Consider the following 23823-nt stretch of genomic DNA (forward strand, 5'->3'; position numbering starts at 1 on the left):
GTAAGGGCCATAGTTAAACCCCTTTTAACATAGCCACATTGAACAGGGTGTGCTATTGCTTTGAGTCAATAGTGTTGCTCACTACTCTACACCACTTAGATAAATTCATGATGTATATTTATATTTTTTAAATTGTTGATTTCTGTTACTTGGAAAATCATTCATATAGTTTATCACTCAATACTCCTCACAACTGTTTAATTTTGTAGTACGATGTTTTATTCTTTCCTTCAAGGTGATGGTTTTTGTACACGCTAGAACTGCTACTGTAAGAACAGCAAAGGTCATGAAAGAACTAGCTCAGAAAAACGGACGTACTGAGGCTTTTTTGCCTGAAGAAAGTTCACAGTATGGTTCTGCTCTCAAACAAGTAATTATTAGATTTGAAGAATTTAAAATTTGTACAGAATAATTAAAGTTTCAATGCTTAACTAGATTACTAAATCCCGAAATAAAGAGCTTCGTGAGCTGTTCCCTTGTGGTTTTGGTATTCATCATGCTGGCATGCTTAGAAGTGACCGTAATATGGTGGAAAAATATTTTGAAGAAGGATTTATTAAAGTGCTGGTTTGCACATCGACTCTGGCTTGGGGCGTTAACCTGCCAGCACATTCTGTTGTAATAAGGGTAAGTTTTTTAAAGATAATTTTGGGAAAATAATTTATTATGGGCTAAATGTTGCCTGTAGATTTGCTAAACTGTCAACTGTAATTTTTTTCTTTAAAAAAAAATTGATTTGTACCATTAGCATTCCACAGCGTGAGCAATAGCTGGAAAATGTTTCGTAAATTTATATAATATAATAGCAGGAGTAAATTACAAAGGAGTCTGGTACGCTAGATTCAGTAGTGTTAAATTTGGTGGGAGTTTGGAACGTCACCAATATTTCACTATAGTACCGCCATCTATGAAACCGAAAGGGAAAAACTCATGTAAGCTGATTTTGTTTTTGCGCGCTCGAGGTCTTGTTTCACTGCCGCAAGGTAGTCTGGGTAATTTTGGAAATGGCTTCTATTCAAACTATCGGTTCTCGTCATAAATCAACTCAATACAATTATTACCTTCAAAAAAATATTGTCACGGCTGTTAAAATAAAAGATAAGTCTACACTTTATAATTATAACGTAAAAAAATCGTCAAAGTACGTACAAACAAATGTTTTTTGTAAAGCCTTACCAAAGGCAACTCAGTCACGGCCTATCGCCTTGCCAGTACCAGTGGGGAGCCCTATGGTAATTAAATCTAATAAATCAAAAGATAAAGGTGTTGTGGGAAAGAAGAAAGTTTTGAAAGATGCCAAAACACAATGCTATATTTTACCCACATTGGATATAACAACCACAGATCAGAAAGTAGAATTTAAATCTGTTCAAACCCAGTGTAATATTATGATAGAGAAACATTTGCTAGAAAAACCTAATTTCAAAGACAAGGAGACTGAAATCAGTGTTAATGTTAGTGATTGTGCTTCACAAACTGCGCCTGAGGGTGATACAACGGAATTAAAAACAGAAAAGACCCTGATCAATAAAGTGACAGGAATTCTAAATTCTACAACGTACTCTACTTTGATATATAAGGTATTTTTGTTTTCCTTTTACGTAATACATCCACCACAGATTATTAATAAAACTATGTATATTTTAGGTGAAAAAGCTAATTAGAGGGGAGTTTGCTATAGAAATTACATCAAGTAAAATTTGCGGAATCTTCAATGATGAACATGATCCCATATCACTGGTAGTCACGGAGAGTGGAAAAATCTGTATATCCATATTGTTCAAAGAGGACCATATTGATAACGTACTAAATTCTGGAGTTGTGAATGAAACAAAACTTTTTGAATATATTGATCTTTTGCTTTTTAAATCAGAGAAAAATAACAAGGTGTTTTGTCCGGGCCTTAACCACGATATAATTAACCAGTTGCCGTTATCTCGTATAATCGAAAACCCAAAAGTTTTGAAAATTATATCCCCAGTGTCGCGATATCAAGCTAGTGATTGTCCAGTGTTTTTCTCAAAGACAATGGCAGTAAAGGCTGATAATTATATTGAAAAATGTCAAAACTGTAATTTAGTACAAAGAAATTTGTCAAGAGTGTTGAAACGTAAAAACGCTGAAACGCCAACAAGAAATTTGAAACGCTTAAGAATATCTAGCAATTATCCGGTATCTCTTTTAACCCCAAAAAGTAGAAAAATTAGGTTAAATCGTAGCAATAACGCTAGAAGATTATTACAAGACAAGCTCAAGAAATTAGAAGCTTTAATTAAAGAAAAAGATATCAATTTGAATGACAGTCAATCAGACGAATTAAAAAAACTTGTAGACATTATTAATTCAGAGCACCCAGACAAAGTTAATAGTTTAATTAATGAAAGTTGCAACGAATTGCCAACCAGCGCTGAAACATTAAAGAAAATTTGGAAGAGAGATTCTGAAAGGCAGCATTGCGACGATACTAAGAAATTTTTCCAAGATCAAATTAGATGCAAAACTGGCTCGAAACAAAATAGATGGAATACCATAACGTATAGAATAGCCTTGGCTATTTATACCAGAAGTAAAGCTGCATTCGATGCAATACGTGATTTTGGAATTCTTCAACTTCCTTCCCTTGACACTCTGAGAACCAAAGCGAAGATGTATGATAGTGGAACTGGAATTGACCTAGATTACATGAAAGATCAAGCTCAAAAATACACGTCATTTCAATCTGAAAAAAAATTAAAAGGAGAGAAAGAACCTCTCGGTGAAGGTGTGCTTATATTTGATGAGGTCAAAGTAATTGATCAAGTCATTTGGAATTCCAAATCACACGCCTTCATGGGATTGGCTATGACGGAGGAAGAATATGCAAATTTACATCTTTTTTCTAATTCTCATAAAAAAACGCCAACTCCGGCACAATATATTTTGCAATTCTTATGGAGAGACATGTCCTCAGATTTTGACGTCCAGCTACTCTATGAACATATTTTTCTCAATTTAATTTCAAAGTTATTGGACTGGTTTGCGATGGTGCAAGTTCAAATCTATCTCTTATAAAACTGACAATGGATACAAAAGGTGCATTTGGTTATAAAACAGAAGATAAAGAATACACTTTTGATATATTGCCCAAGTTCAAACAGCCATTTGCGAAGGATCAAGACATATATTGGGTTACGTGCTCAACCCATGATTTAAAAAATCTAATTGGCCAACTATATGCCTCACGAGAAGATGGTCCAAAAGATTTTTCAAGGGACGGAAGTAAATTTGGGTGGAAACAAATAGAAGACCTTTACAAACGAGAAGAATAACGAGCTAAAAACTTACAAATGCGTGTTGTACCAAGGCTATTGAAAAGTTACATTATCAGGGACCCGTGGTCTAAACTCAACGTGAAACCATCTAAGATAATGCAACAACCAGCAGTTTTGTCAGAGTTGAAAGCACACTCCCTAAGCAATTCTTCAACCCAGGCCAGCCGTAGCGGAGCTTTACAATGTTATTATTACCTGGAAGTGTGCAACAAACTTTTTGAAAATGGTTTATTACATAAGGGAAAAATCGAAACTAAAGAGGCTGATATTTTGAAGTCTATAAGGGAAGGATATAATTTTTTTGAGAAATGGTTAACTGAGTTAATAAAAGAACGTCCTGAATTCAAACCTAATAGCGCCACCCAAACTGAATTTATATCCTGGCAAACTTGGGACCTCCTGAGAATTGGCGTTTTTGGAATGGAAGGCTTAGCATTGGATTTTTTATCAAGGCATCCTGGATATTTCATTTCACCAACTCGTATAAATGGCAGTGCTGTTGAAAGTTTATTCGCGCAATTTAAGTATTCTACAGGCAGTAAACTGTCAAGCATTAACTACTCACACGCACGTAAATCTGTAGCAGTTAGAGTAAATATTGGCAGCAGGCATTCCTCAAACAAAGATTACCGGGATGCTCCGTTGTACATCCGAACTGGAGATTTGTAATATTCACAATTTTTTTACTTTTATTTAGTTTTAATAAGTTGACATTTTTGTGGTGATAGGTAATAAAATTATAATACTTTTCGTAACTTGAACTGAGTATTTTATTGTTAAGGATTATAATATTTTACCAAATATATAAGCTTATTGTTGTCAAATATCACAATAGCTGATTATCACTTATTCACTTTTAAAATTGGTAATGGAAATAAAAATAGGAACGCTACCCGTTTGCTTTTTCATAACTTCCCAATTTTTTTAGGATTTCTTTTACCAGAATGACTAGTGCTTTTCTTTGCGGTTTCTGTACCCTTCAATTTCTTCTTAGATTCTCGAGTTGAGAGTGCCAACAAGTTGTCCCTTAATCCCAGGTCTGTTTTCTTATTTTTTTGCATTTTACAGTAGGAACTAACAAATTCTTGTACCCGGCAATGCACCATCTTCCTCAACCAGATTTTAAAAAAAGTATCAGAAATCTCTGGACTGACAACTTGAATGTTTTCTTTCAGAAGCCCATCTTCGTATAAGTCTCTAAGCTCTTCTATCTGGCTAAAGACGTGTCCGGTTGTTTTTTTTTTATTAAATTAACTCCATATTTATTGTAGCACTTGGAATTTGCATAGCTTCTAGTTTCATCATTTATCCTTTTTATGAATGGGATAAACCCTGGTTTCGGGAAAAGTAAGCCTCCTTGATCAAGCACCTTTAGCTCTATTGGAAGATTATTTTCCTTTTCTACGTGAGTCATTCTAAAAAGAACAGTCATTTTGAAGAGCTGATGTTGTTCTATTATTTGTGTCGCAGACATATTTTTTTTCCTCCCTTTAACCGAAACTCTTCGTATTCCACCCAAACCTCCTCCTCCAAGTTTGTATATTGCACTTATATTCTCTTCTTTCATGTATGAAGCATTGTTGGTGTTGGTTGTATCTTTCCACTTTTATTTTTGGTCCATTAGTTGTGCATGTTCAAACACTTTGCTTACGTAAAATGATAAAATAGATATTAACTCCAAAATACCATCATTTGAGACAAGAATTTTGAAGCTATTGAAATATACCTCTCTCACTAAAGTTGCTTCTTTGTGGTAAACGAACATTAATTTGGCCATTGCAAATTTAGTTTGTTTACGAGGCTCATCTTTATTTGTATTTAAATTATCTTCTTCTAGGCATACTTTTTTCTTCTTTCTCGGTCTACCTTTAGATTTCGACTTGAGAAGCTCACAGTATATTTCTTTTTCAACTCTCTGGTAGGTTTCAATTAATTCTAGTGTGTATTCAGAAACACTTGGGGTTGTAGCAGTGTTCAAATTGTTAATGATGAGCTGTCGTTGTTCGCTGGGTTTTTCTTTTTCAAATTGAGCTTTCATAAAATCTAAAACTGAACTTAAATCCATTTCAAATATACTGTAAGTAATAACCATCTAACCAAAACCCTGCCTAAACGAACTCCATACAGCTCACGCCATAGCGATAAGCCTTGTAAATTTATAGCAGCAGACAACTTAATTTTCAAGAGAAAAAAAATTATTTCCCAGAACACATTTCGGCACTTTGCTGCCACGTTATTGGTGGAAAACTTTTTGAAAATATAATGCCAATGGAGGGCGGTAGGTGGCACCGCTGTACCATTTTTTTTTTAAATTGATGACGTTCCAAACTCCCACCGAATTTAACACTACTGAATCTAGCGTACCAGACTCCTTTGTAATTTACTCCTGATAATAGTAATACATTTATTCAGCTGTTATAAACCTTGTTACATTATATTCCGATTGACCAAGTTGGAATGTTGACTTATTTAGCCGTGTTTTTTCCACTCAAAATCATCATAAATTTCAAAGAACAACAAATTAAAAATAAAAAAAATAATTAAAGAATGATTTGAAGAAAAAAATTTACTGGGTTACATCAATATTTTAAGGGGGAAGACTACAGTGGCCATTGTCTACTTTCACGCTATTTCAAGCTGAACTCTTTTAATTTTGTGTTTTAAGTTATAAAATTAATATTTAAGTGTAGAACCGCCTCTTGTTTAGTGACTTAAATAATTTTTACAATTTTAAATTTAAAAGTAATTAAGTTATTACGTTTTAATTCGGACCCTCGGAGCTAAACAAGTTGGTCAAGCGCCCAAACTACCCTTTAGTTAGGACATTATATCTCGTTAACTATTAATATTAGAATTATCAAAATTATTTTAAGCACTAGAGGAAGGTTCAGCCTAATAAGAAAAATAGGGTGAAGTGCACTGCAGCGGTCTCATCGAATTTTATTTTAATTTTGGTTGCGCCTGATAGACCTTGTCACGTAGATGCCGAGGGTATTTTTTATTTTGGCCGAAAATGAGTATTTAATTGTTTAATTTAATTTTTTTAATTTAAAAAAATTCTCATTTTCATTGAATTTTATATTAATTTTGGTTGCGCCTGATAGACCTTTTTACTTAGATGCCGAGGGTAATTTTTATTTTGGCCGCAAATGATTATTTAATTTTTTAATGTAATTTTAAATTTCTAATTTTTGGGCATTTTCACGTGTTTTGTTGTACTTATTTCCGTCGTGTGTTCGCCGACACCACAGTTTCGGTGTCCTAATGAATTCCACTTGATATTCCCTTTTATTTATTAAACCAATTACAGTTTTTGTTCATTTTCTCGGTGTTTTGTATTTTTTAACCACAAAGTGATATTCCCGTACTTTATCAAATCTATTACAGTTTTTGTTCATTTTCTAGGTTTTTGCTATTTTTGGGCCACTTTTTTTCTGGTTGAAATTAAAAGTAAATACTTGATGCATAAGGCTTGGTACTGTCCTCTGGGTCGCGTTATAGATGGCCCATCGTTTTTTTTAGTATGGGGTTGGGGAGGCGCTGTGCGCCCCCAGCGCTTGAGCGAAGTGAGTGCGCGGCGCCGTCAGGCGCCAATACGGGGAGTTTTTTATTAGAAAAACGTTACTAAACTCCTAAAATGACGCCTTTTTTAAAAGTTAAGTTGATTAAAAAATTATCATTTGCGGCCGCAAAAAAATTGGTTTAGTAATCTACGCGTCAAGTGCTACATTCTCCGCCACAAAAAATACAAAAACATGGTAATTCCCTAAAATTATTAAATTTTTAAAATTTAGTTAATTAATTTAATTATCATTTGCGGCCCAAAAAAAATAGTTTCGTAATCTACGCGTCAAGTGGTACATTCTCCACCAAAAAAAAAACAAATTACATGAGGCCGCTGTAGTGCAATTTTGCCGAAAAATATAATTCAATTTTGTAATTGTTAAAACAGAAACGTTCAGCTTGAACGAAAAAGAGGCTTTTACTGTATTCTTCCCCCTTAAGGAGAGAAGATATTAAGTAATTAACAATCGCATAGTTTTAAATTCCTTAATTAAAACAAATATTTGAGGGAGGATTAACTTCGTTAAATAATTTGGGGGCAATTTAAAGTATGGAGTTAAGTTTGAATGTTGTGCACCCATAAGGAACCTCCAAAATGTATACTTTTTGTGCAAAATATCTTTATAGTTGACTAAAGTCAAATGGATAATAAAGATATGAGTTAAGGCACTTATATATCAGGATTAAATACTGAAGTATTATTTTCAAACAATGGAGCTGTGTGCGTAAGTGGAGGTTTATTTTCAAAAAGACATACTGCTCTCGTTTGAAGAATGTGTAATCTATTTAGATCATTTATGGAGGTCATAAAAATGGTGTACAGAATAATAATAATTTGTTATGCCCTATTATATAATTATTACCAAAAGCAATTTTTTAGAGATGTTATCCATATGGGAGGACCATTTTATTTGGCGGTCATACCAAAGCCCCAAATATTTATATTCCGATACCTATTTTAAGGGGGTATTAGGCAACAAAATTTTATTTTCACTTATACAGTTTTTGTTTGTATTAGGAAAAAGCATGTAAACTGTTTTCTCCTTATTAATTTTAAGCTTATCTCGGAGCCATATATTGTATATTTTATATAACTATTAGTTTCCAATGTTAGTTGATTAATATTAGGGTCCCTTGTATCATCGGCATAGAGAGTCAAGGACTCCGTAGTATCAAGGGTGGTAATCATTAATAAATATTAATCAGTACCAGGGAAAACACTGATCCCTGAGGAAGTCAATCGCCCACTGTCCTATCTGTAGAGACTTAAATTTACTTAAGTTTGAACAAATTTAATCCATTAATTTGGTATTCCTCTAATTCCTTTAAAATATAGTTTTGCTAACAATCTTACATGGTTGACTAGAGTGTAGTTATTTTTATCTAGGTAATTTTCTTGTAGACATTAATTTGTGGTAGCTCTACACTAGTTTTATCTAAATCCATACTATTTTGTTGAGATTATACTGAATTTATTAGTGAAGTCTAAGAGTCTTGTTAAACATTCGTATTCGAGTTACTTTGGCATTTTAAATTGCATTACTTATGTTTTACTCAGTTACTTATGAGCTTGTTTGTTGACATAGAGTACACGTTTTGGCCGCGTGATGGCGCCAGCAGAGGCAGATAAATGATCATAATCTCATACAAACAACCACACAACAACTAATATAAAAACTTTTATCAAATAGTTTAGTCCGTGAGCTCTAAATTGGCTTGCCAGTACCAAATTGGCTCACCAAGGTTTGATCACATTTTCAAATAGGCCTACCCCCAAGGGTCATGGGAAAAATTGGTGGGCATTCGTGGGGGGAGCTTCCCCCCCCCCCTAAAGGCGCGGATGAAATTCAAAAATTTTATGAAATATTGCGTTTTTAAGCCTTGTTATCTCGAAAACTAGTAGCGATGTAGAACTGAAAATAATTGCATTGGATATGCAATCACCCGTAGAGTAAGGCATGTTCAGTGATGCAGTGCCGTAAAACGCATTGTTCCGGAGTTAGTATGGATGAAAAGCATTGAAAAAAATGACATCACTCAAATCAAAGCATGTATTCTAAAATACTTCATTGCTTTTTTGAAAAGGCCTACGCTTAAAGGTCATCGAAAAATTGTAAAAAATTTGGGAAAAACGTCTGTCGGGGGGTACAACTCTCAAGCTTATAGCAAAAATCGCCTAACTTGAAAAAAATTATAATTTACATTTAAAAGTAGTCCTTAACCAGACCTTTCGAACGATCTATTTAACTATTTCCGTATTTGATTCTTTAGTGTAAAAAATTAATTTGAAAAAAAAAAACTAAATTTCTGTATTTAAACAAAAAATACCACCTTTTCCAAAATATTGCTATTTAAATGTAGTTTTGCCATAAAAAAATTAACCTTTTCCAAATATAACTATTTTCATTTTCCGACGGAAAAGCGAGATAAAACGAGATTTCGCGTTATAGTAGGACTCGCGACAATAAAAAAAACAATTATACTAAATTTTGGCCAATTATTAAAATAATTTTTTATTAAACTTCCGGCGAACCTAGATTTTTTAAATATTTTATTTGAATTATTCAGACCAAAATCATAGGAAAAACGTTATAATTGGAGCAGAACCAGTTAACTCTAATTCTACCTAAAAATGGGAAGACTGAAGTCAGATTAGCACCCCCACCAAAATAAATGTACGACGTAGAAACCCAGTTAGAAACAGAATTAAAAATAAATTAATATTCCTAGTCCACTGGGGTAAAATTACCATCTATCTAACTCAAATTAGATTATAATTCATATAACCTATTTTAGGGGTAATCTACAGTGGAGTCGGAGTTTTCAAAAGACGGACCACACACGTGGTTTTTACCAAGACTTGAAAGCAAAAAAAATTGTATGTTGTTCTGCTCAAAGAAATTTTTTTATATCATTGTTAAGTAGAGAAATGGTACACGTGCATTTCAAAATAGGAAATAATTTAAGTTTAAACAATTAGAAAGCTGATTTATTGCGCTAAAATGTTTCTTTTAGTATAGTCTTGAAACAGTTGGTCTCATCGGGTACCCCACTGTAGGTTTCGCTTTTTCTTAATTTTATAACCAAAACGGTTCCATACGAAGTGTATATTTATATTATAAAATCTTATAATATTTATATGAGGATATTGAATTATTATCTCTTACCAGACGAAGCTTTCTTGCGAAATTTAAAAGGGTTGCAGCATTTCCTTTGGTAACTGTCATACTTCACCAAAAGTAGAGAGTGATGGTGATGACGTACAATTTTTAAAAGATTCACATCTGTATTAGATTTTCAAGATCATTTCGCTCATTATATAAATAAATATCCTTAGAAGAACGTACATTGTGTTGTTTTATGACAACTTTCTTCCTTAATTTCGCATATAGAACATTTAGAAACAGACATGTCTAACACCTGTTGACTTGAATAAATGTACTGCGAAGGATATAAGTTGTGAAAATAATCATCTTAAAAATAAACGGCATTAACCTTTCTTACCGGAGTCTCACTGCCGCCATCTTTCAATTAAAATTGAAAATAATAAACATTTTAAAATATTTTTGTGTTTTTTTTAAATCAATTTTCGACACTAAGGAATTAAATACGGAAATAGTTAAATATATCATTCGAAAGGTCTGGTTAGGGGCTACTTTTCAATGTACATTATAATTTTTTTCAAGTTAGGCGATTTTTGATATAAGCCCTTGAGAGTTGAACCCCCCGACAGACGTGTTTCCCAAATATGGGTCTATAACTCAAGAAGTAAAATCTTAACACCAATTTTGAATAGCTTAACGTTTTTGTCACCCTATATTTAGTATAAGAGGCAAATTTGTAAAGACAATAAGCTATTTACTAGACATTTTTCCCGGGGGTACCAAAATGAGCTTTCAAGAGTGCGATTTTTCTGGGGTGTTAGAAAATTCGAAATAAAAAATGAACCGTGAAATATTTTGAGAAATCACTTTATATGCATGGTTTGTATGGGCATAGTATCATTTCTGCCAATTTTTATCGAAATCCGTTGATCCATGGTAAACTCGTTGACCGATTCTGCTTGGAATGACCCATGACCTTATGCAAGTATGATGGCCTATCCAATGATGAGATACTCAATACTCTGAAGTATTTAGATAAGGAGATATGAGCTTATAAAAACGCCCATTTTAATATTTCCATTCCCCTTTTGGGAAATTTCGATGAAAAAGCGATAAAATATTTTAGAATGCATGCTTTTAATTTGAGTGACAACATTATTTTTTTCAACACTTTCATCCATACTAACTCCCAAACGGTGAGTTAGGTTATTGATCATTTTTTAGATCAATATAGCAAAGGGTATTTTAACAAATACCTAAAAGAATTGTTAAAATGATTTTCCATAATATTTTACTACATAATTAAAAGCTATTCGTATTGCTAGCTGATTGAAATTATAATTATTAAAGAATTTTGATGGAGACAAGAAAACACTTTAACCGTTTGGTGTTTAACGTATCTGTTGTTCAAATTACAGGTTATTTTATATATTTTTTAAATATAGTCTATTCAACCTTTTTAGATTTCATTGAAATTTGGGGCTAGGGCTGCGAGGAAAAGCTTATTTCCAAATTATTTTTATTGTACAAGAAATGGTTTTTTAATATTTGGTATTTAATTTGTCTTTTTAAATAAGAGACAGATTTTAATGCGACAAAGCTCATTTTATATTGCATAATTTAAAAAACAAATATCTCAAAAACCGTCTATCCTGCATTAAAAATAAATTGTAAATTGGTTGTTTTTCACCAAATAACCTCTAGAACCAAATTTCAATGGAATCTAAAAAGGGCAAACAAAAAGGTATTTTGCGGATTGGTCGTGAAATGACCCATCAGTAACTGTTAATTCCTTAATTTTTATGATAATATTTTTAAAACCTGTTGGGTATTTGAAATACTGTAAGAATTAATTTTTATTTTAAGGGTACAGATATATATGATTCCAAACATGGTACATTTGTGGACCTTGGAATTTTGGATGTGATGCAGATATTTGGAAGGGCTGGTCGTCCACAATTCAATGAAAAAGGGCATGGAACCATCATTACAACTCATGAAAGACTCTCTCATTATTTGTCTCTACTCACCAGTCAATATCCTATTGAAAGCAATTTTGTTAATATGTTAACTGACAATTTAAATGCCGAGGTAAGTATTTTATATATATAAAAGAACAAAACAATGTGCTGCATACAGTGGCGTAGCTAGGGGCGGTCTGCCCCGGGTGCCACCCGTTTGGGCGTGATTTGGGGGTGACACCCGACTGTGAAAAAAATCAAAACTTACACAAACTAGAGACTAGTAAGTAGCACACCATGATATCCGCCCCAGGTGTCACCCATGATAGCTACGCCACTGGCTGCACTGCCGTGCAAAGCACAAAAGCATTAACGACCAAAACCAAAATATGGAGAAAACCTGCGAAATTCAAACTTTCTTTGCCCAACTTACTTCTTTCAAGTTTATATAGTAGACTTGGATTTTTCAACTCAAATTATATTCTGGTACTAAACAATTTACAGGCCAAACGATATTTCAGAAATATCATTAAAAAAATGCTTTTTACCACGTATATGTTGGACTATTTATGTTTTAAAACGCGAAAGAAATGCGTCTTGATTTGACTTTTAAAGGAAATAAACACCTTAATGTGTTTTTGGTTTGAAAATAAAAGGCTGGGCGAATAGCATTATTACCCTATCAGGACGAATATTGAATACCCAATATATTACTAATCGAATACCGAGACGAATAGTAGTTTTTGAACAAAATACCGAATAGTTAGGCTTAGTACAAATATTACCTTATCGAATATTCGTCGAATAATAGGTCCGAATATTCGTTGAATACTATACCGAATACCCAAATATTTGTCGAATAACAGATCGAATAGTCTAAATATAAAAAAAAAATAATATCTAAATGGTAGAATTGTATCAGTTTAAAGTACCATTGAGCATCCCAAAATAAAAAATATATTTTATTTTAAGATATCACTAGAGTACACGATCTTTGGTACTACAATATTGAAGTATATCTCGGTATTAAATAAGAAAATCACATTTTAACTATTTAGGGTAGTTTTTGTAATTTGTTTTCGCCGAATATTAGCCGAATATCTTCCCGAACATTCGCCGAATATTTGCCGAATATTTAACGAATAATAATTACCGAATAATGCAAATGCTATTCGATATTCGATCAAATACCAAAAAAGGCTTGAAGTGAATATCGAGACGGTTATTAGTCTCGATATTCGATCCAATTATTTGGTTAATTCGGTTATTCGCCCAGCCTATGCAAAAACCTAAAATAATGTGTTTTGCAACAAGTCATTTCTCTAAGAACAAAAATTTTAAATTCTAAAATTAGTTCAAAATTGAATTTAACGTGTAAAATAAGGTGAAATAAAACCAAAATCTGTAAATCAAAAATTTGGTCGTTAATGCTTTTGTGCTTTGCACGGCAGTGCATACTCTATTACTTGTCTCCTTGAAGTATTTACGTGGTATTTCCTAAATATTTTTCTTATAGATCTCCCTTGGTACTGTGTCAAATATTGATGAAGCTGTTGAATGGTTAAGTTACACATATTTGTTCATTAGGATGAGAAGAAATCCTATAGTATATGGTATTCCATACAAAAAATTAGAGGTTAGTAAATTTTTATAGATTGAACTAGCTCATTCTATGGTTTAATTGGATTTTTTTAATAGGAAGATCCAATGCTTTTAGACTACAGAAAAGAGTTAATTATTCAAAAAGCAAAGGAGTTAGATAAAGCTAAAATGATTCGATTTGATGAAAACAATGGCTATTTTCAGTCTTTGGATATTGGTCGTATAGCTAGTCATTTTTACATTCGTAGCAGTACAATTGAGACATTTCTCGAGTTACAACAGTCTGTGATGGATGAATCTAAAGTTATAGAAATGGTTGCCCAATCTCAAGAATTTGACCAATTAAAAGTTAGTATTCACCGTTTCTTATATTAATTTTTATTAATTTTTCACACAACAAAGTGTAACAGTGGTCTAGTATTGTGGTACCCTACAATTTTCAAACATTAAATACCAAATATACTGTAAGTTTTACGGTAGAAGATTTTGTGTAATTAATGTTGCACACTACTAGACATTTTAATTGCTAAAACCTTTTTTAATTTTTTTTATAAGGTGAGAGATGATGAAATGGATGAATTGGACATAAATATTCATAATAGCTGCCAGCTTCCAGTTTACGGTGGCAGTGAAAATACCCACGGAAAGGTCAACATTCTCTTGCAGACTTATATATCTAGAGGATATTTGACTTCATTTTCATTGATATCGGACCAAGCCTATGTTGTTCAAGTATGTTGTTTCAATGGAAAATTACTCATTCTATACAAATGTATTTTTACTTCACAATCCTTAAGTAATAATTATTTTCTGATGTAGAATGGGGTACGTATAATGAGAGCTCTTTTTGAAATGACTATGAAAAAAGGATTAGCATTGTTGTCTGGAAGAATTTTAACTCTCTGTAAAATGATGGAACGACAACAATGGGGGTATGAAACTCCACTTAGACAGTTCAGAGAAATTTCTCCGGAAATAATACGACACTTAGAAGAGAAAAAACTTGCTTTACAAGCTCTAAAAGAAATGGATGCTAAAGAAATTGGTAAATAGATTTAATGCTGATTAATAACCTGTGTATGATACTGATTGAGTAGCACCAAGTTACATTTCTCTTATTTTGGAATTAAAAAAAAAATTATGCTAGAAATCGCCATTCAAATAGTGGTGCTGGTGAAAGTATATTTTGTGCTTTTTCTATGCATGTTTTTAAAAAATGTAAAAGTGCCAAATTAAAATGAAACTAAAATCCATCCGTACGTGCCACTGTAATGTTAAGCGATTTATTAGTCGGTTGTTTTGTTGTATTCCGTCAGTGATGATGTTTGACACCTAAGTTTTTGTTTCAATTATTATGAGATATGGCCTCAAAAAAGCATAACAAGAGGGAATCTTTCTACTTATTAATTTCAGAACCGAGCAATATCGAACAAGAAATGAATTAAGAAGATTCTAGTAATTAAAATTGTTCTATATTTAAAAGCTTTGAGATTATCTTACTTTGGAAACTTTTAGTATAGTTAAATATGTATTACACAAATGAAAAACCACTTTTTCAGCTAAGCTTAACCATTCGAGCCTTAACCCTTAAGTCTAATTACTCCTATTTTTTAAAACTAGATATTATTTAATACTCAACTCGATACTTCAAACATAAATTTTTTTATACTCGATACTTGACTCGAAACACAAAATTTAACACTTACACATGCTTTTAATTTTCTCGTGTTTAAAACCCAATTATTGAAAATCCTAGGCAATAATCAAAGTGTGAAAGTGTTTAATATTTCCCCTATTAGGGCGAAAACCTACCCTGCATCATGACTGAAACTGTCCTACATGGATTAGTATGCCCTTTATTAATCTAAATCTGTATAACATCTAACCTTAATTTTTTGATTTATTATTACAGAAGTACATGCTTCTTTCAGCCCCAACGAAAAAGAATTTAGGAAACCTTTATTAATTTTCTTACTGAGCTGCATAATTTTTAATATATGTACATAAATTTCGTCTAGTTTATCCATAACTTAGGTATTTGGATTGCAAGAACTGATTAAAATAAAATCTACACTTGAGACAAGATTAAAGTTAATTATATGCCATTGGCTATGGTCCCAAGTGACAAATGTCAGCCCTTTCCTTTTTGGCATAAAAAAGTCACTCATTTGACAAAAAAAAATCATTAGGGGCAAAGGTAAATGAGTTAATATCATTGGCAGTATAGGTTGAGTTATTTTATATACTTTATAATTTAGGTGGATACAATTAAGATTGATTTCTGGAATGATTCTGTTAAATTATTTTCATACATTTAATTAAATATTTATTTTCCAAATAAGTGTATATTTTATTAAAAGAACGGCTACTTTGTTCGTTTAAGAAATATATGAAATTTATGATATTTTTAAATTAGTAAAGTTATTTTTTTAAATTTAAAAATACTTTTATAACCTGTTATTTTGTTTTAAAGGTATTTTAATTCGTCATCAAAAAATGGGAACCGTAGTTAAGAACTGCGTTCATTCTATTCCTGCTTTGATAATCGATCCTTCTGTTCAACCTATCACTTGTAATGTTCTCCGAATCAAATTGGATATTCAACCTGATTTTACGTGGAATGATAGAGTACATGGAAAAACATCGGAGAATTTTTGGATATGGGTTGAAAGCCCAGATGATGATGCTATATTTCATTCGGAATATTTTGTTCTTTCAAAAAGTCAAGTAAGAATATATTTAAAAAAAGTCTCATCCTCATTCTTGAAAAATTTAAACTACACAAAACACTAAATGAGACAAAAACGTGCATGACAATAGAAGGAAAAAATCAAAAACCACTACAAATTTACAAAGCTCCTAACAAAAAACTTTACAACAAAGTAGGAAAATAAGTTTTATGATGAAAAAGGGAATTGGAGAAGAAAACGATGGGAAAAGGGAAAAACATCAATAGTTTGCCAACAAACCCCTTATCCAATGACCAAAAATTTCCCTTTGCGCGCACTCCCCTCTCACGTTGTTTATTAAGTTAACATAGTGACGTCAAAAAAACCGTCAGCCACAACGAGGCGAAAATGTGCCACCATAAGCATTCCAAGTAGAGGTATGGATTCCTGCCAATACCTCTAGTCAGTCTCTGAGGTAACTACAATGAGGCAGTCAAGGCTCTGACAATCTTGCAGCAACACATTATAACCTCAGAGCTGTTAGTGCAGGATGTGAAAACCAACTCTGAGGCTAGGTTTAAATATTGAGTTTTCATACTGAACATGCTCCCAAATAAAATAAAAAAAAACATTTACACACTTGATAATTCCACAACATTCAAAGTTATGCGGTTTTGCATTCTAAAAAAGATGAAATGTCATGCCTTTTTTCTCCTGTTATTATAATTTTAAAAGTATTTACAAATAAGTTATAGATTTAGAAAGGCCTAATATTTACGTCTTATAGCGTTTTATAGCTAATTATTTCTTACATAATTAATATTTTAAATAACTAGGTTATCAAGAGAGAAAACCAGAATCTTGTGTTTACCATACCAGTGGATCAAAATCTTCCACCTCAGTATATGGTTCGAGCAATTTCGGATAAATGGCTTGGTGCTGAAGGAACTGCAGCAATTAATTTTAGGAACCTGAAAATGCCTCTTCAAAAAGTACCAGTTACAGAACTCCTAGATTTACAGCCTCTACCAAAATCCGCTTTAAAAAATAAAGATTATGAGGATATTTACACTTTTAGTCATTTCAATCCCATTCAAACCCAAGTGTTCCATACTCTCTATCACTCAGAAAATAATGTGCTATTAGGAGCTCCTACAGGTTCAGGAAAAACTATAGTTGCAGAAATTGCAATGTTTAAAGTTTTTCGAGATCATCCAGGTTCCAAGGTAATTATGTTTTGAAAATATTCGTTTGTAGGTTACAGATACCTTTTAAGCTTATAATTTTTCTTCTTAAACATTAGGGGCAAACACTTCCTAAAAATGTTTACACGATTATAGTCATATTAAACTGAGCATAGCCTATGGTAATTCTAAATCTGTAATCAGTTACATAATCACTCTACTAAAGTCACATCGCAGTTAAATGTTTATCAATCATTTGAATTTACGTTCCATGTATTATAGGTGGTTTATATAGCACCACTGAAGGCTTTAGTTAGAGAAAGAATCGAAGATTGGAAAGTCAGGCTTCAAGAAGGACTTAACAAAAAGTTGGTATTTATTATATAACTTTGTGTTGGAATTTAACTCATTATTTGTGATCTACACCTTTTCTAGAGTGGTGGAATTGACTGGTGATGCAACTCCAGATGCTAGAGCTATAGCTCAAGCAGATGTCATTGTAACTACTCCTGAAAAATGGGATGGCATTAGCCGTAGTTGGCAGAATAGGAATTATGTGCAAGACGTAGCTTTAATAGTAATTGACGAAATTCACCTGTTAGGTAAATATTTCAGCTTTAGTTATAAATGTTTGTACAATTTGAATTTTGGATTTCATACCAATGAGGATATTCTGAAATAAAAATTATTGTTGGGAAAATATCTTAGTAATGCTGCACTTGGCACATGAAATAAAGTAGAGCTTTATTGGGGGCTGGATCATTGAGGCTATCTTTGGAATGAAAAGGTGAATACTCTTCAGCAAAGGTTTTGCAGAAGCTGGTTTCTATGGCCCTGTACCCGCTGTCCTATTACCTTCTATCTAGATGTATGACTGACTAACAACTCCGTCTTAGGTTTGGTAAAAGACAAGTCAAAGATTTTACCATGGTAGAGCCAGTTTGGGAAAATAGCCAACAAATTACTGTCGCTATGGAAAGTTAGTATTTAGTTGTTAGCTAGTCTGTTAACCGGGGACTGTCCACTTTATAGGCATTTTATTCTGATTGTTATCAGTAATCAGGGCATGTCTTGCTGAAGAGGAACATTTCTCTCTTTGTAGCTCTGATAATATTTCATTGAGTATTTTAATTGCTCTGCTATTTGATTGTAGGTGAGGATAGAGGGCCTGTACTTGAAGTTATAGTTTCGAGAACCAATTTCATTTCGGCACATACAGAAAAACCATTGCGAATAATTGGTCTTTCTACAGCATTGGCAAATGCGACAGATCTGGCAGCTTGGCTTGGAATAAAAGATGTAAGTGTTTGAAATTATTTAAATTATTATAAATTAATTAAATTTCGTTGTATGATATATGAACTATAACTTTTAATCTCAAAAACTTAACCAGAATTTGTTGTTGGATGAGAAGTAAAATTTATACTTGGCGGTCCAATTCTACAGATAGTTAACATCTTTAAGTTGCTCATGCTAAGGTCTGTGCAATGTACGGTCCCTATCAAAAGTTTCTGGCCTTTTTCTCTTAGCAGCAATTTTGTCTCAATTTTAGGTAGAGAACCGAGGGGGGGCTTTTTAGAAAGAGTACCTTCACGAAAATAATGCGCTAGCACCATTTGGGAGCGAGCAAAGTTGGAAATAAGAAAACCCCTCCAAAATGTAGTCACGAACTCATAAAGAAATTAATAAATTATTTAATGTCTACACTTGTTCAATGCATGATTCATTTTGAAAATTAGGTAGAGGTATATTTTATTGGTCTAAGAAAAACAGCAAAAAAGCACTGTGTTGCTAAAGCAACTGCTGTATGCTACCGCGTGTAGCTGTGCAAAACTAAGTCTTAAAGAGATAATTTCTGCCTCCTGGAATAACAGAAGCAATAATTTATGGGAGCAAGAACTGATTTTAAAAAAAGTCTTAGAGCGTGTTAGCGGACAATATGTGGATTTAATTTCTACTCTTTAGTAACTATTTATATGGCTATTTGAGCTCTGTTTGAAATGGCTGATATGTAGAGCCACCTTTTATACAAATATATTGTTGCTTGTTGTTTCCCCTTCCATGAAAACTTGTCTAGGTTAACGGTAATAGTTAGTGTAGGGAGCTGTTGGCTCGATCTCGTGGCATGCAGGGCTTGCCACCACCCTCCTACACATTGTAACCCAGCCACTTGAATTAAGGGCTTCAAAAGTCGCATGATGACTTAGGCCTAAGGTGGTGCCTTGGGTATTAGCCTAGCTGATTATTATTATTAAATGACTGGCTCAGGCTTAATTAAACATAATAATGACACAAGCTCTCTGTTTGCTTTCAACATTCATACTAAAGATTTTAATCATTCACACTTGCATATATACATTCATTCAGAACTAAGGATAAACAGACGCCCTAGCAGACGACACTTTCGTCTCCAAGGGGCTAGACATATGTGGAGCAGACTTAGTTCTATGGATACTACATATATTCTAACAGGTCTCCAATTTTTTTTAATTTTCCCAATTTTTCCCTTACTTTACAATTAAAGGTTAGGCAAAGAAATGGTTTTTAGTCAAGCTGTAGCCAACATAGTCAGTGGCAGCCATATTGTTTAGTAGGCCAAATGGCCAGGCCTTTATCTTAGTAGACTGAACTCCCAAGGACACCAGTGTGGGGTTAGTATAAAAAGGAGAAGTCATAGAGAGATTGGGCAGAACAGCACAAAGATGAGAAGCAGTGGTTAGTAGCAGTCAGAAGCTAGTACGAGAGTGGTTAAAGGCTGAGAGGAGAGATTCTATTTTCTCATGGGCAAATTTTGACCCCCACAAAACTGAGCTTGTGGATTTCTTGAGTGACAGCGTGGACAGTGTGACCCACGGCTCAGAAAGGTTTTTGAATTGAATATCAATAATGAGTATCATTCAATCTGTCAGACCTGTCAAGCAAGTTGTCAGATATGTCAATCAGTTGTCACTCGTCAAAAAAATTAGAACATTATAAGAGGGGTGGAAATCCACTCTCCTCTCGGTCTTTAACTCCCAGCTAGACTGCTAGTTAGTAATAGTATTTTCCCGCAGTGGCTGCAAGGTTGCATTCCCTTCCCTTGGTGGGAATGACTAACAGTTATTGGTCTCTTATAATATTAGTATAATTATTGTGTAGATCATTCTAAGGCCTCTGTAGGCACGTTATCCAACCTATAGGTAAAGAATGGCTACAAGGCTATAATATCTGATAACATTTCCGGTTGATAATACTATTGTTTTTTAACTTTTAAACGAAAAACGTAGGTAGCTAGTGCTTACATGAATACGCTATCTTGGATGTTTCTCTAAAGTAAATAAAACTTTCTTCTACACATAAATTATGGTATCTTATATAAAACAGCTAAGTCTTCATTCTTGGGGCACTGCGTCGCCCACAAAACTTACACATTATCTTTGCCTAAGCGATGCTGAAGTTTAAAACATTATCATTTGTAACAGTTCTGTTCCACCTAATCGTAGCCGATTGAGGATGTAACATGATTAGGTTAACTGTCATAAATTAGGGTTCGGGTCAGGCAAGTTTTATCTATGAGGATTTATGACAGGAGTTTTAGTATAATAATTAATGGCTTCAAAAGTCACTTGAAGACTTAGGCCTAAGGTGGTGCCTTGGGTATTACCCTAGCTGATTATTATTATTTTATTATTATAAATTATAAATAAAAAGATCTTTAAATGTTCTTTAACAAATATTTGAAAAAGATAATAAAGAATAACTCACAAAATAAGACAACCCTCCTTAAGTAGTAATTTTCCTAACGTTTATTAAGACGTTCAGTCAACTTGACAGAACAAGAATTTTAAGCAGTTCGGGGTTGTTTCTTCGTGCGGGCAGCCTTTTTATCGGCCATGAGGCGTCGCGGAGCGTCAGTCAGAGTGATGATGTCCAATATTGATGAGCATTCTGGTTCGACTACTGATTTTTCGGCGAGATCAGTTTCGGGTTCTGCATTCTCAGAAGATTGGTGGAAACGGTTGAAAGATAATTTAATAGTCTATGATTGAGGGACGACTTATAGTAATGGACAGTTTCACATTGCCAATTCGTGAGGAATGATCTTGATCGAATGTGTGATTTGGAGACATCATATTGGTTGCATGACTGAACAGGGTGGAAGACGGAGGAGTTGAGACGCTGATATGCGGAATATGCTCTTGCAGTTCAGCCTCCTCCAAGGGCACTGACTGGAAAGCCAATTAACCATGGGTTAATCGTCATAAACCGCCATTAACTTCGATACATAGACTGCAAGGACAATACTGAAGTCGTGGGAGGTCCTATTACATCATGAATGACGATTACTTGTGCTATATGGAGACGAATTTCATGAAACTCAACGAGGAGTTGTGATATGTTACCCAATATCAGATGTTCTGGTATGACCCGACTACATTTTCGACCCCCTTGTAAGCAATCGAAAAATTGAAGGTCTGAAGATACATGGCCCATCGTACAAGATGAGCATTAGGGTCCCTCTCATACATTGTATAGCCAAGTCAGGGACTTATGGGGACTTCTGTGAATGGCAACCCTTCAAGGTAAGGCATGAATTTCTAACGGCCCACCGGATGGCAAGGCACTCATTGTCCGTTGTTGAATATTTTTTTCCAACTTTACTTAAAAAGCGGCTGTCATAGGCTTCTCAGCTTCCTCTTGGACCTGAGATAGTATCGCGCCAAGTTTTAAATAACTTAAATCTGTGGTTTAAATGCACGACAAGTTGGACTTGTAGGTCGTTAAAGGACCCGAAAGATAGATCGCTTCACTCAGTACCCCGAAAGATCTTTGTTGTTCTGACCCCAAAGGAACGGAACCCCCCTTTCGTTTCAGCTTATGTAGTGGTTCGGCCAGCGATTAGTTATGTGGTATTAATTTTGATTGCCATCCAGTGAGACCAAGAAATCGCTGCACTTCCTTGAGGTTACGCGGAATGGGAAATTCGGAGATCGCGTTAAATTTAGAGCAATCTACGTGAATACCAGTCTCATTCACTGTGTCCGAGAATTATCGCTTTTAGGGTTAACCAGGCATTTTTTAAAGATTTTAATTTCGATTAACACGTTTCGGAAACGAACAGAATATCATCCAGATAGACTGACAAAAGAAGCTTCAGCCCCGGAATCGAGACGAGAAGCGAAAGTCCCGTGAAAAAAATCAACCTCTGTCGCTAAATGCGGTCCCACCTTTTTTCTTGGTAACAGAGCTAGTAGTTTCGGGGAGATCGGCCGTCTGACGCACCGGGAGCGTGGCCTCCCCGTTCGCGTTCAGCGTTGGAGTTTAACCCTCCTCTATTTGGACACGCCCGTGAAAAATGTCCAAATCTCTACATCGATAACATTGAATGTCCGAATGGCGTTATCAGATGTTTTCGAACCCAGTGAAAGTATGCCAGCTTTCATTGGTCGTGTTTATAGTATAAAGAACCAATTGGTCAATGCAGGCAAGGCTATTGATGACGACGAATTGTCATATCAATTAATAGGTTCATTACCTGAAGAATATAACGCCTTAGTCCTACAAATCTATCAAAACAACGATACCAATTTTCAACCAGAAATTATAAAGAAAGCTATATTAGCGGAGTATGGTTGACAAGTGGCAGGCTCACAACTCCCCAATAAATCTGATGCATTTATGGCAAAGGCCCAAAACCTAAAACCCAAAGAGGAGAAAAAGACTGAGGGGGGAAACGGTATTATAATAAAGGGAATTGCAATATTTGTAATAAGTATGGACATAAAGCATCAGAGTGCAAGGTGAAAAATAAAAGGGGTTTATTGGCTACAGCTTTACTTACAGATAACACCACCGAAGAGTGGATAATAGATACTGGTGCTACGCATCACTTTTGCAATAATAGAGAATGGTTTTATTCATTTAACCCCTGCGAAATTACAGATGTTGCAATAGGTGAGGGCACAACCACGGCTGAGGGTCCACTATGTTCTGAAACGCACAAAAAACGGCTAAAATTCCCCATAGAATATTTAAAAACACTTTTTGCATATTATGAATCAGTGTAAAATCAGATTTCACCCACAGAAATTTCTATTCTCTGCGACCCCTGGCGGCGAAACTAGCCCCCCTGGCGGAATATCGCAACAACACTTATCACAATCTGTAGTTTGCCATCGGGCTAGTCATTTTTAAAATTTTCAGAATTTTTCCACAGCCCAATTTGTTGCCGCCACCGTAAGAAAAGTGAAAAACCCCATTTTCGTCCATGTTGGTAGAGATTTTTCTCAAAAACCCGCAGGTACCTTTTCAAAAGTTTAACGACGTCTCCTAGTACAATACCCCAACATTACGTTGTAATTACTTTCACGCGTTGATCTCCGCGCATTTTAAAGAAAAATTCGTTTGAAATTTAAAAAGAATATTTCTAAAATAGCCCAAAAACCGCC

The 23823-nt window shown here is 34.1% G+C and overlaps 1 protein-coding gene across 1 annotated transcript in view; it reads left to right on the forward strand.

Annotated features, from left to right (window-relative positions):
* LOC149933347 (activating signal cointegrator 1 complex subunit 3-like) overlaps nucleotides 1-23823 on the forward strand; it is a 125711-nt gene that overhangs the window by 37257 nt on the left and 64631 nt on the right. The window contains exons 11-22 of the mRNA XM_090156298.1: nucleotides 236-370; nucleotides 436-627; nucleotides 11846-12070; nucleotides 13457-13576; nucleotides 13639-13890; nucleotides 14098-14274; nucleotides 14362-14587; nucleotides 16016-16269; nucleotides 17048-17437; nucleotides 17678-17763; nucleotides 17831-17997; nucleotides 18549-18694. Of these exons, the coding sequence (XP_090012424.1) occupies nucleotides 236-370; nucleotides 436-627; nucleotides 11846-12070; nucleotides 13457-13576; nucleotides 13639-13890; nucleotides 14098-14274; nucleotides 14362-14587; nucleotides 16016-16269; nucleotides 17048-17437; nucleotides 17678-17763; nucleotides 17831-17997; nucleotides 18549-18694 (2370 nt within the window). The remainder of the gene's footprint in view (nucleotides 1-235; nucleotides 371-435; nucleotides 628-11845; nucleotides 12071-13456; nucleotides 13577-13638; nucleotides 13891-14097; nucleotides 14275-14361; nucleotides 14588-16015; nucleotides 16270-17047; nucleotides 17438-17677; nucleotides 17764-17830; nucleotides 17998-18548; nucleotides 18695-23823) is intronic.

Source organism: Leiobunum rupestre, chromosome 8 (assembly GCF_980474605.1).
Source record: "Leiobunum rupestre chromosome 8, qqLeiRupe1.1.hap1, whole genome shotgun sequence".
Classification (NCBI taxonomy): domain Eukaryota; kingdom Metazoa; phylum Arthropoda; class Arachnida; order Opiliones; family Sclerosomatidae; genus Leiobunum; species Leiobunum rupestre.